This window comes from Anomaloglossus baeobatrachus, chromosome 1 (genome assembly GCF_048569485.1).
Source record: "Anomaloglossus baeobatrachus isolate aAnoBae1 chromosome 1, aAnoBae1.hap1, whole genome shotgun sequence".
NCBI classification, from domain to species: domain Eukaryota; kingdom Metazoa; phylum Chordata; class Amphibia; order Anura; family Aromobatidae; genus Anomaloglossus; species Anomaloglossus baeobatrachus.
The window spans coordinates 73,935,442-73,949,862 of record NC_134353.1 but is presented as its reverse complement, the minus strand read 5'-3'; the positions used below and the strand labels follow the sequence as shown (position 1 = coordinate 73,949,862).

Genomic DNA, 14,421 nt, shown 5'->3' with positions numbered 1-14,421 from the left:
CCGGGGATCTAATAGTGTGGCAAGCCAGTAGTCATCATCACTTCTAATTTTGACAATACGAGGGTCATGTTGGAGGTAGTGCAGCAAGAAGGCGCTCATGTGTCTTGCGCAGCCATGCGGACCAAGTCCACGCTGTGTTTGTGGCATAGAGGTGCTAACCGTTCTTTCTTCTTCTGACATCTCCCCCCAACCTCTTTCAACTGAAATTTGACCAAGGTCTCCCTCATCCGCTGAGTCTTCCATGTCCATGGACAGTTCGTCCTCCATTTCTTCATGTTCTCCTGCACCTTCCTCAACATTTCGCCTGCTACCATGCGCCCTTGTTGATCCCTGTCCCCCATGGTCCCATGCCTGCCGCGTTGGTGATGATGAACGTCTGGACCTTGGTGATGTTGTTATCCCTTGCGCATATGAATCCTCCTGTAGTTCCTCCCCTTCCTGTTGTCCCACCCCCTGACTCCGAATAGTGTTTAGCGTGTGCTCCAGCATGTAAATGACTGGAATTGTCATGCTGATAATGGCATTGTCAGCGCTAAACATATTCGTCGCCATGTCGAAACTGTGAAGAAGGGTGCATAGGTCCTTGATCTGAGACCACTCCATCAGGGTGATCTTCCCCACCTCTGCATCTTGTTGGCCCAGGCTATACGTCATGACGTATTGCACCAGGGCTCGGCGGTGCTGCCACAGTCGCTGTAACATGTGGAGAGTCGAATTCCAGCGTGTCGGCACATCGCATTTCAGGCGATGAACCGGCAGGCCGAAAGACTTCTGGAGCGATGCAAGTCGCTCAGCTGCGGCGGTTGAACGGCGGAAGTGAGCAGACAGTTTTCGTGCCCTGATCAGAAGGCCATCTAGGCCGGGATAGTGTGTTAGAAATTGCTGGACAACAAGGTTCAACACGTGAGCCATACAAGGTACGTGGTCACCTTGCCCAGGCGAAGGGCCGCACCCAGGTTTGCAACATTGTCGCACACGGCCTTACCAGGCTGCAGGTTGAGTGGAGACAACCATTTATTAAACTCAGTCTCCAGAGCTGCCCACAACTCAGTCACTGTGTGACTCCTATTTCCAAGACATGTCAAGCTAAAGACCGCCTGATGCCGTTGCGCTCTGCTGACAGCATAGTAATGAGGGGTGCGTGATTCCTTCTGCACAGTGAGAACGCTGGTGGCCTGACCAGGCAGGCTTGGGGCGGAGGTGGAGGACCCAGACGAGGTGGAGGAGGCAGAAGCAGTGGCGGACCTTGGATAGACAAAGGATTGACACACAAGTCGTGGGGACGGCAAGACTTGTGCAGCAGACCCTTCACCATCTATCACCATAGTTACCCAGTGCCCAGTCAGTGACATGTAACGTCCCTGTCCATGCTTACTGGTCCAAGTATCGGTGGTGAAATGCACCCGTTCACACACAGAGTTTCTCAAGGAAGCGGTGATGTTGTGTGCGACATGCTGGTGTAGCGCGGGCACACCTTTCTTAGAGAAGTAGTGGCGACTGGGCATCTGGTACTGGGGCACAGCGACAGACATAAGGTCTCTAAAATCCTGTGTGTCCACCAGGCGGAAAGGCAGCATTTCGGTAGCCAAGAGCTTACAGAGGGATAAAGTCAACCTCTTAGCTTTGTCATGGGTCGCAGGAAATGGCCTTTTATTTGTCCACATCTGAGGGACAGAGATCTGGCTGCTGTGTGTAGACGGTGTTGAGTAGGGTGTCCCTGGAAAAATGCAGCTTTGTGAGGAAAGTGCAGGCGTAGACATGATGTTGCCTTCATCCAACGTTGGTGCTATCGATGTCTGAGAGAGCTGTACACACGTACTTGTTTCCCCTTCCAAACCAACTGACGACCTAGCAAGCAAACTGCCTGTTGCGGTTACAGTGGTGGAAGTTGTGCGTGGAAAACCAGTGTGACAGCTGTCCCCACAGTCCTAGAAGATGAAGAGCGCGCGGATGCACTGGAAGGGGCAGGCGGTGGATGGTTCGCTCCGCTAGGCCGCATTGCAGCACGGTGAGCTTCCCACTGGGACATATGATATTTATTCATGTGACGATTCATGGAAGAAGTTGTCAAACTGCTGAGGTTTTGCCCTCTACTAACAGAATCACGACAAATTTTACAGATCACATAATTTGGGCAATCTTTTGCTATGTCAAAAAAGGACCAGGCTAGGCAAGGCTTAGAGTGCATGCGACCTGCTGAGCCACCCCGACTACTGCTCAGAGGCACAGTGGTGGCTGAGGATGCAGTTGTAGACGTGCTACCAGTGCTCCGACTCTGTCCAGGAAGGCGCAAGGTAACTTCGTCGTCGGTTGCATCCTCCTCCACCGCCTCTGTTGACCTCCTCAAGTGCCTGACTGTGGGTTGACAGTAGGTGGGATCTAGAACTTCCTCATCAATTGTTTGCACTCCCCTCACCCTCAGACCGAGCCTCTTCTTGCCCTGACAGAATATTTAAGTTAGCATCCCAATCTGGTATCTGCGTCTCATCGTCATCAGTATGTTCCTCATTGTCTATTACAACAGGTGTTACAGTTTGTGAAAAAGGGTCAACATTATGCTCAGAAACTTGGTCCTCACTGCCTGAATCAGAGTCACAAAGGTTCTGGGCATCACTGCAGACCATTTCCTGGTCTGTACTCACTGTAGCTTGGGAGCAGACCTCTGATTCCCAGGCTATAGTGTGACTGAACAGCTCTGCAGACTCAGCCATCTCCGTTCCACCATGCTGTGCAGGGCTGATGGAGACTTCAGAGCTGGGAGAAAGCAAGTGTGATTGGGATGACAACTCAGAGGACTGGTGTTTTTTGGATGCGGTAGTTGAGGTGGCGGAGAGGGCACTTGTTGGACCACTTGAGATCCATTCAAGCATTTTCCTTTTTTGGCCATCATCTACCTTTGTTCCAGTTGTTCGTGTCCGTAAAAAAGGGAGCACATCGGATTGTCCACGGTAAGTAGTAGACATCTTACTTTTGCTGGAAGATGGTCTATCTTCAGCAGATGTTAATGGAGCTTTGCCACCTTCCCCACGGACAAACCCTTTTTTTCCTTTTCCAACACGCCTCTTCCCCTTTCCACCAGCATCTGTCATTTTGCCACTCATTTTGATTGCGACAAGATTGTGCACTTAAAATGTGGTAGTAAAAATTGAGAGGTGGTGTAGATTTCAGCGGTGGTCTAGCTTTATTAACAGGAGAATAAACAACAATAATTATCCCTGACAATGCAACTAAGGCCCTTAAACTGGCAGCATAGTTTGCTAGTATAATGGCTTAGTAACAATGAGTTTGAGTGTGCAATGCAGGCAGACGTGCTGCAAATATCTTTGCACTAGTGGGACAATACAGAAGTCCAACAGCCACGTTTAGGATGCCACTAAGTTTCCTCAGTGTTTGCTAGTATAATGGCTTAGTAACAATGAGTTTGAGTGTGCAAAGGGCAGGAGGGTACAGTGGCAGGGTTGTGGGTCTGGGTAGGGGAAAGGAAGCCTCCCTTTCTATCCCTCCTAATGGGGAAATGCAGCGAGGAAATCCCTGACCTTAGCTACACAGACGCTGTCATCTTGTGTAGCTGTTAAAATCTGATTTCACGGCCCTGACTGTCACCTATGGCTCTGACCCTGCCGGTATTAGCCCTTAAAAGGACTAATAGAAACTTCTATCCCTATTCTGTATAGCGCTGTGTATAGAGCGTACACAGCAGTATCGGAGACAGGAGCTACGCCAGCGGTGACTGACACCAAGGACGCAGAAGAGATAATGGCGTCCGGACGGGCAGATACTCGTATTTATAATGCATGGACATGTGACATGGACATCCTATCACACATGCCGTTGCTTCTCTGGCTAAAAGTCCACTTAGCTGTGTGTGTGTCTGGGATTGGCTGACATGCTGGCCCGCCCCACTACACGCGCGCGCTTAGGGAAGGAAGACAAGGAAAAAAAAAAAAATGGCGATCGCCATTATCCATACAGCAGTGATCTGAATGCGCTGTTCCCGCACACTATACACTGAAATGTCATAATAGTGTGAGTCACAGAGTGACTTACACTATTACAGCGGAAAGCCAGTTAGTAATTAGCTGGTCTTTTTGCTGCTAGAACCGTTCTCGAACGTATCTAGAACTATCGAGCTTTAGCAAAAAGCTCGAGTTCTAGTTCGATCTAGAACAGGCCCTAAAATCACTCGAGCCGCGAACTGGAGAACCTCGAACCTCGAACCGCGCTCAACTCTACTCCTTAGCAGACAACAGCAAGTTGTGCAAAAAGTACTGAAAACAGTGAACAGTTGGAGATATGCATTTAGCAGTGTAGACAAGGTCATATTAAGTTTACCTGAAAAGGTTAGAGAACATTTTAGGATCACCTTGAAATGTCACCCGAAAGTCAAATATCCCTAAAATCTTTTAAGTAGTATATGTAAAAATGAAATAACTCTGCTCATCTGTCCCAAGCCATACAGCAAAGCCAACAAGTGAAGTATATTGTGTGTAAAAGCTAAAATAGTTGAGAATATATATGATATAATCTTAAAATATAAACAATTTTTATACACAATATACTGATGTTTTCTGTAACTCACTTGTTGGCTTTGCTGTATGGTCAGGGACAGAGCAGAGTCATTTCATTAATTTTAATGGAGGTCAAGAGAGCATACTTGATTTCCAAACACCTAAATAACACAGGAATGGTACCCATTTAGGTCACACCCAATTCTCTGAGAAAGTGGGTAGATACAATGACTTCCTGGAAACGGCAATAATCTAAAATTAACACAACCTAAAAATGTAAATTTGTGTCTCATATTACAAATTAAACGTAAAAAACCCATAAAGATATTGTCTCTGTACATCAGGACCTAAGACATATTTCCACTTCCTCCTAATTGTCCTGTGATTAGCAGTAAGATTCCTGGCTGCAGCAGAAGCCTCTCCCCACTTAGATTCACATATCAATATGCTATCAAAAAGGGTCAATCAATACATTCATAGGGCACTTTACTTCGTCTTAGCGGATTTTCCAGGAATGTTCTACTTCTCTACAACTAGCCTAAAGCATAGCTCGAAAACGTTTCATCATTTAAATCTAAAGAAGAGGTTGAGGAAAAAAACTAAAAAGTTGCAGCACTTGGCTTCCCTTTCTCCTGCCAATTTTGAGTTACCGTATTTTTCGGACTATAAGACGCACCGGACCATAAGACGCACCCTAGTTTTAGAGGAGGAAAATAAAATTTTAAGCAAAAAATGTGGTCATGACACACTGTTATGGGGCGAGGATCTGCTGCTGACACGGTTATGGGGGTAATGTCCCCAAATTCTCTAACTCAGGTACCCCATCCTGGTAATGATCCTCCTGCCTTGTATATATCTGTCCCTCATCCTGGTACAGCCCATATCCTGCTATATACTGCCATCCTGCTATATATTGTGATCCTGGTATGTGCTCCCATCCTGCTATATACCCAATCCTGGCATATGGCCGCATCCTGCTATATACCCCATCCTGGCATATGGCCACATGCTGCTATATACCCCCATCTTGGTGTATGGCCGCATCCTGCTATATACCCCATCCTGCTATATACCCCCACCCTGCTATATACCCCCATCCTGCTATATGCCGTCATCCTGCTATATACCTCAATCCTGCTATATACCCACACCCTGCTATATACCCCCACCCTGCTATATACTCCCATTCTGCTCATAATATACCCCCATCCTGGTATATGCTGTCATCCTGTTATATACCCCTATCCTGCTATATGACCGCATCCTGTGGCACACAAAAAAAACTAAACGTTTATACTCACCTTCCCTCGCTCCACGCAGCATCGCTCTTCCTGTTTGTGCCAGCAGCAGCGCCGCTGACCTGTGTGGAGCCGGCCACGATCCATGCAGCATTGCTCGTCCTCCTGTCTGTGCCGGCCACGGCTGCGTGTAGACACATGCGCACAGCGATGACATCATCACTGTGAGCACCGCTAGTCTCCACACAGCCGCGGCCGGCAGACAGGAGATCGCGGTCCTGCAGGGATTGTTGTCGGTGAGTATACTTATTCACTGCCCCCCACGCTGATGATGATGTGCGGGGGGCAGTGAATACAGCCGCACATGATCACGCCAGGCTGTAGTTGCCAGGGGTGATCACAGGGGCTGGCTGTTTACTTTGCGCGACCCCCCCACCCATCCTCCCGCCCACCTGTCAGCACCAGCTTCAGCGCTGAGAGATGGGCGGGAGGATGGGCGTGCATATGAAATGAGTAGGCCCACGTGGTCACGGCAGGCTGCTGCAGCTTGCTCATGCCCCCGATGACCCGCTCCACCGCAGCACCCTCATTCCCCGCAGCCCTATATTCAGACCATAAGACGCACCCCCCACTTTCCCCCAACATTTGGGGGAAAAAAGGGCGTCTTATAGTCCGAAAAATACGGTATTTTTTTCTTAGGTTTTCGGAATTCTGTTGGTTGCTCTGAGGAGCAGACATCACCCAGTTATCAAGACATGTTACATAAAACCAGTAGAATTCAGAAACGGGAAAACACCTCAAAATGAGTACAAACGCAAAGTATGTACAGGGATCCTCAACATTTATAGAGATTTAAACCAAGAAAAGTGAACTGATGACCTCATGTAATATCCTCTGAAGCAGTGGTGGTCATCCTACTACATTAGGGTGGGCAGAAGAAGAAAGCCAAGGACCACCAGTTGCCCACCACTGCTTTCAAAGGATACATGAATACCTATGTCTGTGTACTAACAGAAATTAATAACTCACTGGAAGTTATGTACTCAGGGGCTTTACCAGGGCTTAGAGGCACAGCTTCTTCATAGTACCCTTCCGGAAGAGATGACGTCGGCAAAGGTGGTGGTCCATTGTCCGGAGGCTGTTAAGAAAAAAAATATACAACCATTAAGAAGTTTCTCCATGGAAGTACCCGCACACCAGCCTGTCTCCTCTTCAGCTTTAGACTCCTGCAATTTAGAGACCTTTGGTCACATGACATAATGTCACAAAGGTCCTTAAGAAGTCTTATCATCAGGATATAAACACTGGGGCCCCTATTAGAGTGGGGGCCCTGTGAAATTGCCCAGTTTGCACTCCCTTCTCCCTAATGCCAGTTTGTCACCTGTTCAGCTCTTTTACACTCCTGCAATTAAGAGACCTTTGGTCACATGACTGTGAAGTCATCAAAGGTCCTTAAACAATCTTAACATCAGAATACAAACGCTGGGGTCCTTAAGAGAGTGGGGGCTCTGAGATATTGCGCTGTTTGACTCCCCCTAATGCCGGCACTGACTATAACTAGGGCTTATTTTTGAAGTAGGGTTTATATTTCAAGCATACTGTATAATCATGCTAGGGCTTACTTTTGGGGTAGGTCTTATTTTCAGGAAAAGAGGGTAGCTCTATGATATATACAAATGTAGTAGCAAAAAAAAAAAAAAAGACCCACCGGCTTCCTACAACACAGAGGTCACATGGTCTATAGAATACACCCTTATCAAAGAAAAGTGTAAAGAAATAAATAAGCAGTGGTACATTTGTCATGAATGAAATTCTGGATGAATTTGTATTATCCTTAAAGAAGACCTGTCTCGCACCATAAATATTTTATATATTTTTTTACATTTATGTATTCATAAAGATAAATGCCGCTGTTCTCCTGAATCCGGCGTTGTTTTTCTCTTGTTCCTGCTCTGCTCCCTTCCAGAGATTCGGCCTCTTCTGTATACAAATCGAGTCATTTCAGCCAACTGGGCGTGATCCTCAAACCTTCTCTGTAGGTGTCTTTTTAAGGACCACACCCACTTGTCTTAAAATACTTTTTTTTATATAAAGGGAAGAGAGGGCCATATCTCAGGAAAGGAGAGGAGCAGGAACTAAAGAAAAATAATGCCAAATTCAGGAGGACAGTGGTATTTATATCAGGTAAAATATATATATATATTTATGGTAAGTGATATAGTTTGCATGCGTAAAAGAAGTATCGATCGATTTGGTTTATTTGTCAATCGGCACTACTTACAGTCAGCCCGTGTCAACCTCCCTACAGGTGTTGTCTGATATACAAGTATCACAGGTTCTTCTCCTTGTAAATTGCACAGCTCTGCTGTTCTCAGCGTGACTACTGAAGGAGGATCATGTGACCAGACCCACCTATTAGACTCCTCCAATTAAATAACACTGTACATGGAAGGTTGTTTCTCTATAGGAGGAGGCTGATGAGTAGGTCTGGTCAGGTGATACTCTATCAGTAGCCCAAGCTGAGCACAGCAGAGCTGTGCAGTCTGTGAGGAAGGAGGAGAACCTGTAATACAGGGGTGTAATAGACATTGTTAAAGTCAACATTAAACTCTCCACAAGCTTTAAAAGGAAAAAAGGAGAATCCGGATCTTGATAAATAAAATCACGTTTGGATATGGTTTCCCGCTATAACATGGATTTTAATGCACATCAATAAAAGGTGATTTTATTTATCAAGATATCCGGATTCTCCTTTTTCCTTTTGGTGTTTTATCGCGGGCCATCGGTTTCAAGGAGTCTTTTCAGGATGGATATATGCCAAGGGTATTTCTTGCATTCAGTATTGTGGTGACCATACAAACTTTTTCTTTTTCTGACCCTCACCACCTTTGATATACATGTACGTCAAAGGTCGAGTCCCTGCCTTTGATGCGGGCTTGCATGCTAAGCCAGCATCTTCCCCGGCACATGACTTAATTTGATTGATTGATTGAATCAGCCATCATGTGTCCTTAACAGTGGAGCTTTGTCCGTGGCTGTTAACCTGTCAAGTGCCGCTGTCAATTTACGACAGCGGATTTTAAAACGCGCTGACAGGGTGGGTAGCATCATTCCACCAGCACATCAGCGAGGCTCTTAATGACAGGCTGAATACCCTGGTGCCTATCATTACGATTCTCCCATGAAAACCAGCATTTAGCTGGCGTTCAGAGATTGTGCTTTTAGCTAAATCATAGCAAAGCCCAGGCACTGCTGTGTATACAGTTAGGTCCAGAAATATTTGGACAGTTTACTTTATTATGCTTTGCTTATGTAGAGCCACCATATACCACAGCGCTTTACAGACATCATCATCACTGTCCCCATTGGGGCTCACAATCTACAGTTAGGTCCAGAAATATTTGGACAGTGACACAATTTTCGCGAGTTGGGCTCTGCATGCCACCACATTGGATTTGAAATGAAACCTCTACAACAGAATTCAAGTGCAGATTGTAACGTTTAATTTGAAGGTTTGAACAAAAATATCTGATAGAAATTGTAGGAATTGTCACATTTCTTTACAAACACTCCACATTTTAGGAGGTCAAAAGTAATTGGACAAATAAACCAAACCCAAACAAAATATTTTTATTTTCAATATTTTGTTGCGAATCCTTTGGAGGCAATCACTGCCTTAAGTCTGGAACCCATGGACATCACCAAACGCTGGGTTTCCACCTTTTTAATGCTTTGCCAGGCCTTTACAGCCGCAGCCTTCAGGTCTTGCTTGTTTGTGGGTCTTTCCATCTTAAGTCTGGATTTGAGCAAGTGAAATACATGCTCAATTGGGTTAAGATCTGGTGATTGACTTGGCCATTGCAGAATGTTCCATTTTTTTGCACTCATAAACTCCTGGGTAGCTTTGGCTGTATGCTTGGGGTCATTGTCCATCTGTACTATGAAGCACCGTCCGATCAACTTTGCGGCATTTGGCTGAATCTGGGCTGAAAGTATATCCCGGTACACTTCAGAATTCATCTGGCTACTCTTGTCTGCTGTTATGTCATCAATAAACACAAGTGACCCAGTGCCATTGAAAGCCATGCATGCCCATGTCATCACGTTGCCTCCACCATGTTTTACAGAGGATGTGGTGTGCCTTGGATCATGTGCCGTTCCCTTTCTTCTCCAAACTTTTTTCTTCCCATCATTCTGGTACAGGTTGATCTTTGTCTCATCTGTCCATAGAATACTTTTCCAGAACTGAGCTGGCTTCATGAGGTGTTTTTCAGCAAATTTAACTCTGGCCTGTCTATTTTTGGAATTGATGAATGGTTTGCATCTAGATGTGAACCCTTTGTATTTACTTTCATGGAGTCTTCTCTTTACTGTTGACTTAGAGACAGATACACCTACTTCACTGAGAGTGTTCTGGACTTCAGTTGATATTGTGAATGGGTTCTTCTTCACCAAAGAAAGTATGTGGCGATCATCCACCACTGTTGTCATCCGTGGACGCCCAGGCCTTTTTGAGTTCCCAAGCTCACCAGTCAATTCCTTTTTTCTCAGAATGTACCCGACTGTTGATTTTGCTACTCCAAGCATGTCTGCTATCTCTCTGATGGATTTTTTCTTTTTTTCAGCCTCAGGATGTTCTGCTTCACCTCAATTGAGAGTTCCTTAGACCGCATGTTGTCTGGTCACAGCAACAGCTTCCAAATGCAAAACCACACACCTGTAATCAACCCCAGACCTTTTAACTACTTCATTGATTACAGGTTAACGAGGGAGATGCCTTCAGAGTTAATTGCAGCCCTTAGAGTCCCTTGTCCAATTACTTTTGGTCCCTTGAAAAAGAGGAGGCTATGCATTACAGAGCTATGATTCCTAAACCCTTTCTCCGATTTGGATGTGAAAACTCTCATATTGCAGCTGGGAGTGTGCACTTTCAGCCCATATTATATATATAATTGTATTTCTGAACATGTTTTTGTAAACAGCTAAAATAACAAAACTTATGTCACTGTCCAAATATTTCTGGACCTAACTGTAGCACGAGCGATCAGATGACGGCAGCTTGAAGTCCCCCTTCATTGGCTGTAATTCTAATATACAGTGTGTCCACCCATATCCTATCCACCGCCATTAACTTGAGAACGGTGGCAGCTATAGGCATAGAAGTGGTGTCTAGGTATAGTAAAGTAGCCATGCGCTGCGCAATGAAACCACCTATAGCGCCACCTGGTGGAAAACAACGAAAAGCATTTTTATCTCGAAAACAGAACGAGAGAGAAAAAAAGTGAGTTACAAAGTTGTAGGCCGTCATCAATTCAATACGAATCGACACCTTGCATACAGAAATGCTATGATATGAAACCGATGACCCCCCCCAAAACATTGAATGCTGGTCACGCATATGGCGCTCCTTTACCTTTGATGCTCAAAGTGACCACCGTCAGCTGCAATGCACATCTGGACTCTGCACAGCATACTGTAGCTTGCTGCACGTTGTGCAATATGGTAGGTGACACGTTTTCACAAGCATCTGTGATACGTCGTCGTAGGTCCTGCAATGTTGGTGGAGGGGTCGCATACACCTGCTGTTTGATGTGACCTCACAGAAAGAAGTCCAATGGGTTCACGTGAGCGTGGAGGCCACCATACCCAATGACCTGTAGGAAGGTCTCCATGAGGTATCGCTTCACGTCCACAGCCTTGTGAGTTTTACACGTTCTAATCATAGCATTTCTGTATGCAAGGTGTCGATTCGTATTGAATTGATGATGCCCTACAACTTTGTAATTCTCTTTTTTTCTCTATCTCGTTCCGTTTTTGAGATAAAAATTCTAACTCCGTTGTTTTCCACCAGGTGGCGCTATAGGTGGTTTCATTGCATAGCGCATGGATACTTTACTATACCTAGACACCACTTCTATGCCTATAGCTGCCGCCGTTCTCAAGTTAATGGCGGTGGACAGGATATGGGTGGACACACTGTATATAGCACTGATCTAATAAAAGGGCTTTGTCCTGGTATTTCGGCTAAGGGGCCTGAATGCATTGCCCGATTTGCCTCTTCGAAAGCCACAAATACTTGTGATGGATGAAGGTCCCCGAGATGAGGTCCCCAGTGATCACGACACCGATGGCCCCTCTTATCTCAGTGATGCCTCCTTTTTAGAGCCTCTATTGTTCCCAGAGTTGGCCCCTCGCTCCTGCATCTATACCTCGCTCCATCACACTTTCTAGTCAACGCCATCATGTGGTATTTTAACTTGACACTTTTCAAAGTTTCCCTTGAATTAACATATGGAAAAAGGAAAACGAAGTGCGGCGGTCCCTGACCCTAAACGCGTCCTTGCAGTAAAGGCCCAGACTTCTTAAGGATTTACTTTACATAACACAAATACTTGCACAGGAAACGCAGACGCGGGGCTCACCCCCGGAGCAGGAAAGCCATTTCATAATGAATTTGTAAGTCAATATTTTAGGTAAATCTCCCCCCGTTTTCTTCTATGTGGAAGTCATACCCAACTGTAGCAATGAAGGAAATGAAACACAAATGGCTCATGTGTGAGTCAGATACCTTCACACCGATGGTTACTGCAGGGCTGGGTCCAGCTCTTTCGCCAATATCAACACAGATGGAATCACTTTACGATTGCACTCGTTGTTCTCTCGCGCTGTCTAGAAATGTTTCTCTGCCTAGAGCTCTGTCATGGCAAAGTCCATATAGCAAACACCATTCAGCTATTACAGGGGCAAAACGAAAATCAGAGGAGGGAACCAAGACCGGCGAGAGAGAAGACCCACAGACTGGTGGCTCTCCGGTGCCAAGGGGTTCTCTTCAGCCGGTTCTGGTGTTCAGTAGTCTCTTCTCTTATGAACGGATACACAGTGAGCCCCTTTCTACAGAGGACCTGTCCTGTCCTGCATTATGCTGTCAACTCATTCATTTGGGCATTGTCTAATGACTAATTTTCCCTGCAGTGGTGCTACTCAATTATTGTCTAAGGGGAGGCAGCTTAAAGGGTTGTCCATGACTGACCTACTGTGCACCTATCACCAGGATAAGTCAACAATATCAAAATCAGCGGGAGTCCAACATCTGGCACCCCCAGCAACTAGCAGTGTACAGAGTCGTGCTGTTCCAGCTTGTACACTGCTTACTATCTGGCACCCACATAGACTAGCAGCATATGGAGTCATGCTGTTCCAGCTTGTACAATGCTTACCATCTGGCACCCCCAGTGACTAGCAGCATATGTAAGTCATGCTGTTCCAGCTTGTACAATGCTTACCATCTGGCACCCCCAGTGACTAGCAGTGTACAGAGTCATGCTGTTCCAGCTTGTACACTGCTTACCATCTGGCACCACCAGTGACTAGCAGTGTACAGAGTCATGCTGTTCCAGCTTGTACACTGCTTACCATCTGGCACCCACAGTGACTAGCAGTGTACAGAGTCATGCTGTTCCAGCTTGTACAATGCTTACCATCTGGCACCCCCAGTGACTAGCAGCATATGGAGTCATGCTGTTCCAGCTTGTACAATGCTTACCATCTGGCACCCCCAGTGACTAGCAGTGTACAGAGTCATGCTGTTCCAGCTTGTACACTGCTTACCATCTGGCACCCCCAGTGACTAGCAGTGTACAGAGTCATGCTGTTCCAGCTTGTACACTGCTTACCATCTGGCACCCACAGAGACTAGCAGTGTAAGGAGTCGTGTTGTTCCAGCTTGTACACTGCTTACTATCTGGCACCCCCAGTGATTAGCAGTGTACAGAGTCGTGTTGTTCCAGCATGTACACTGCCTACAAACTGGCACCCCCAGCAACTAGCAGTGTACGGAATCATGCTGTTCCAGCTTGTACACTGCTTACCATCTGGCACCCCCATAGACTAGCAGTGTACGGAGTCGTGCTGTTCCAGCTTGTACAATGCTTACCATCTGGCACCCCTAGCGACTATTCGTTATTAGTGGCAGTCAGATGTGTATGGCTCTATATTTGGTAGCTGATGCCAGGTATTGTAACTCAGCTCACATACACTTCAAAAAAGGAGCTGCAGTACCCGGGGATAACCAGTACACAGTGTACGGAGACATGCTGTCCCAGCTTGTACACTGCTTACCATCTGGCACACCCACTGATCTGATATTGGCAGCCTATCCTCAGGATAGGTAATCAATATGTCCATCTGGCACCCCCAGCGACTAGCCGTTATCACCTACAGTCAGATGTATAGGGCTCCATACAGTGTATGGTGGCTGATGACAGCTCAGATACACTTCAAAAAAGGAGCTGAGCTGCAGTACCCGGGGATAGACAGTACACAGTGTACTGAGTCGTGCTGTTCTCGCTTGTACACTACTTACTATCTGGCACCCCTGTGACAGTCAGATGTGTATGGGTCCATAGATTATGTGGTGGCTGATGCCAGGTATTGTAGCTCAGCTCACATATGCTTCAAAAAAAGGAGCTGAGCTGCAGTACCCGGGGATAACCAGTACACAGTTTACGGAGTTGTGCTGTTCCAGCTTGTACACTGCTTACCATCTGGTACTCCCAGTGAGTAGCAGCATATAGAGTCATGCTGTTCCAGCTTGTACACCACTTACCATCTGGCACCCCCACTGATCTGACATTGATGACCTATCCTCGGGAATGGCAACCCTTTTAATGAAGAGT

The 14,421-nt window shown here is 46.2% G+C and overlaps 1 protein-coding gene across 2 annotated transcripts in view; it reads right to left on the bottom strand.

Moving 5' to 3' along the window:
- The window catches only part of AFAP1 (actin filament associated protein 1), a 193,589-nt gene that overhangs the window by 77,660 nt on the left and 101,508 nt on the right, over positions 1-14,421 (bottom strand). The window contains exon 4 of one of the 2 annotated variants that reach the window (XM_075333279.1): positions 6,776-6,884. In XM_075333279.1, coding sequence (XP_075189394.1) covers positions 6,776-6,884 — 109 coding nt within the window. The remainder of the gene's footprint in view (positions 1-6,775; positions 6,885-14,421) is intronic. The other variant, XM_075333289.1, reaches the window with a different exon arrangement.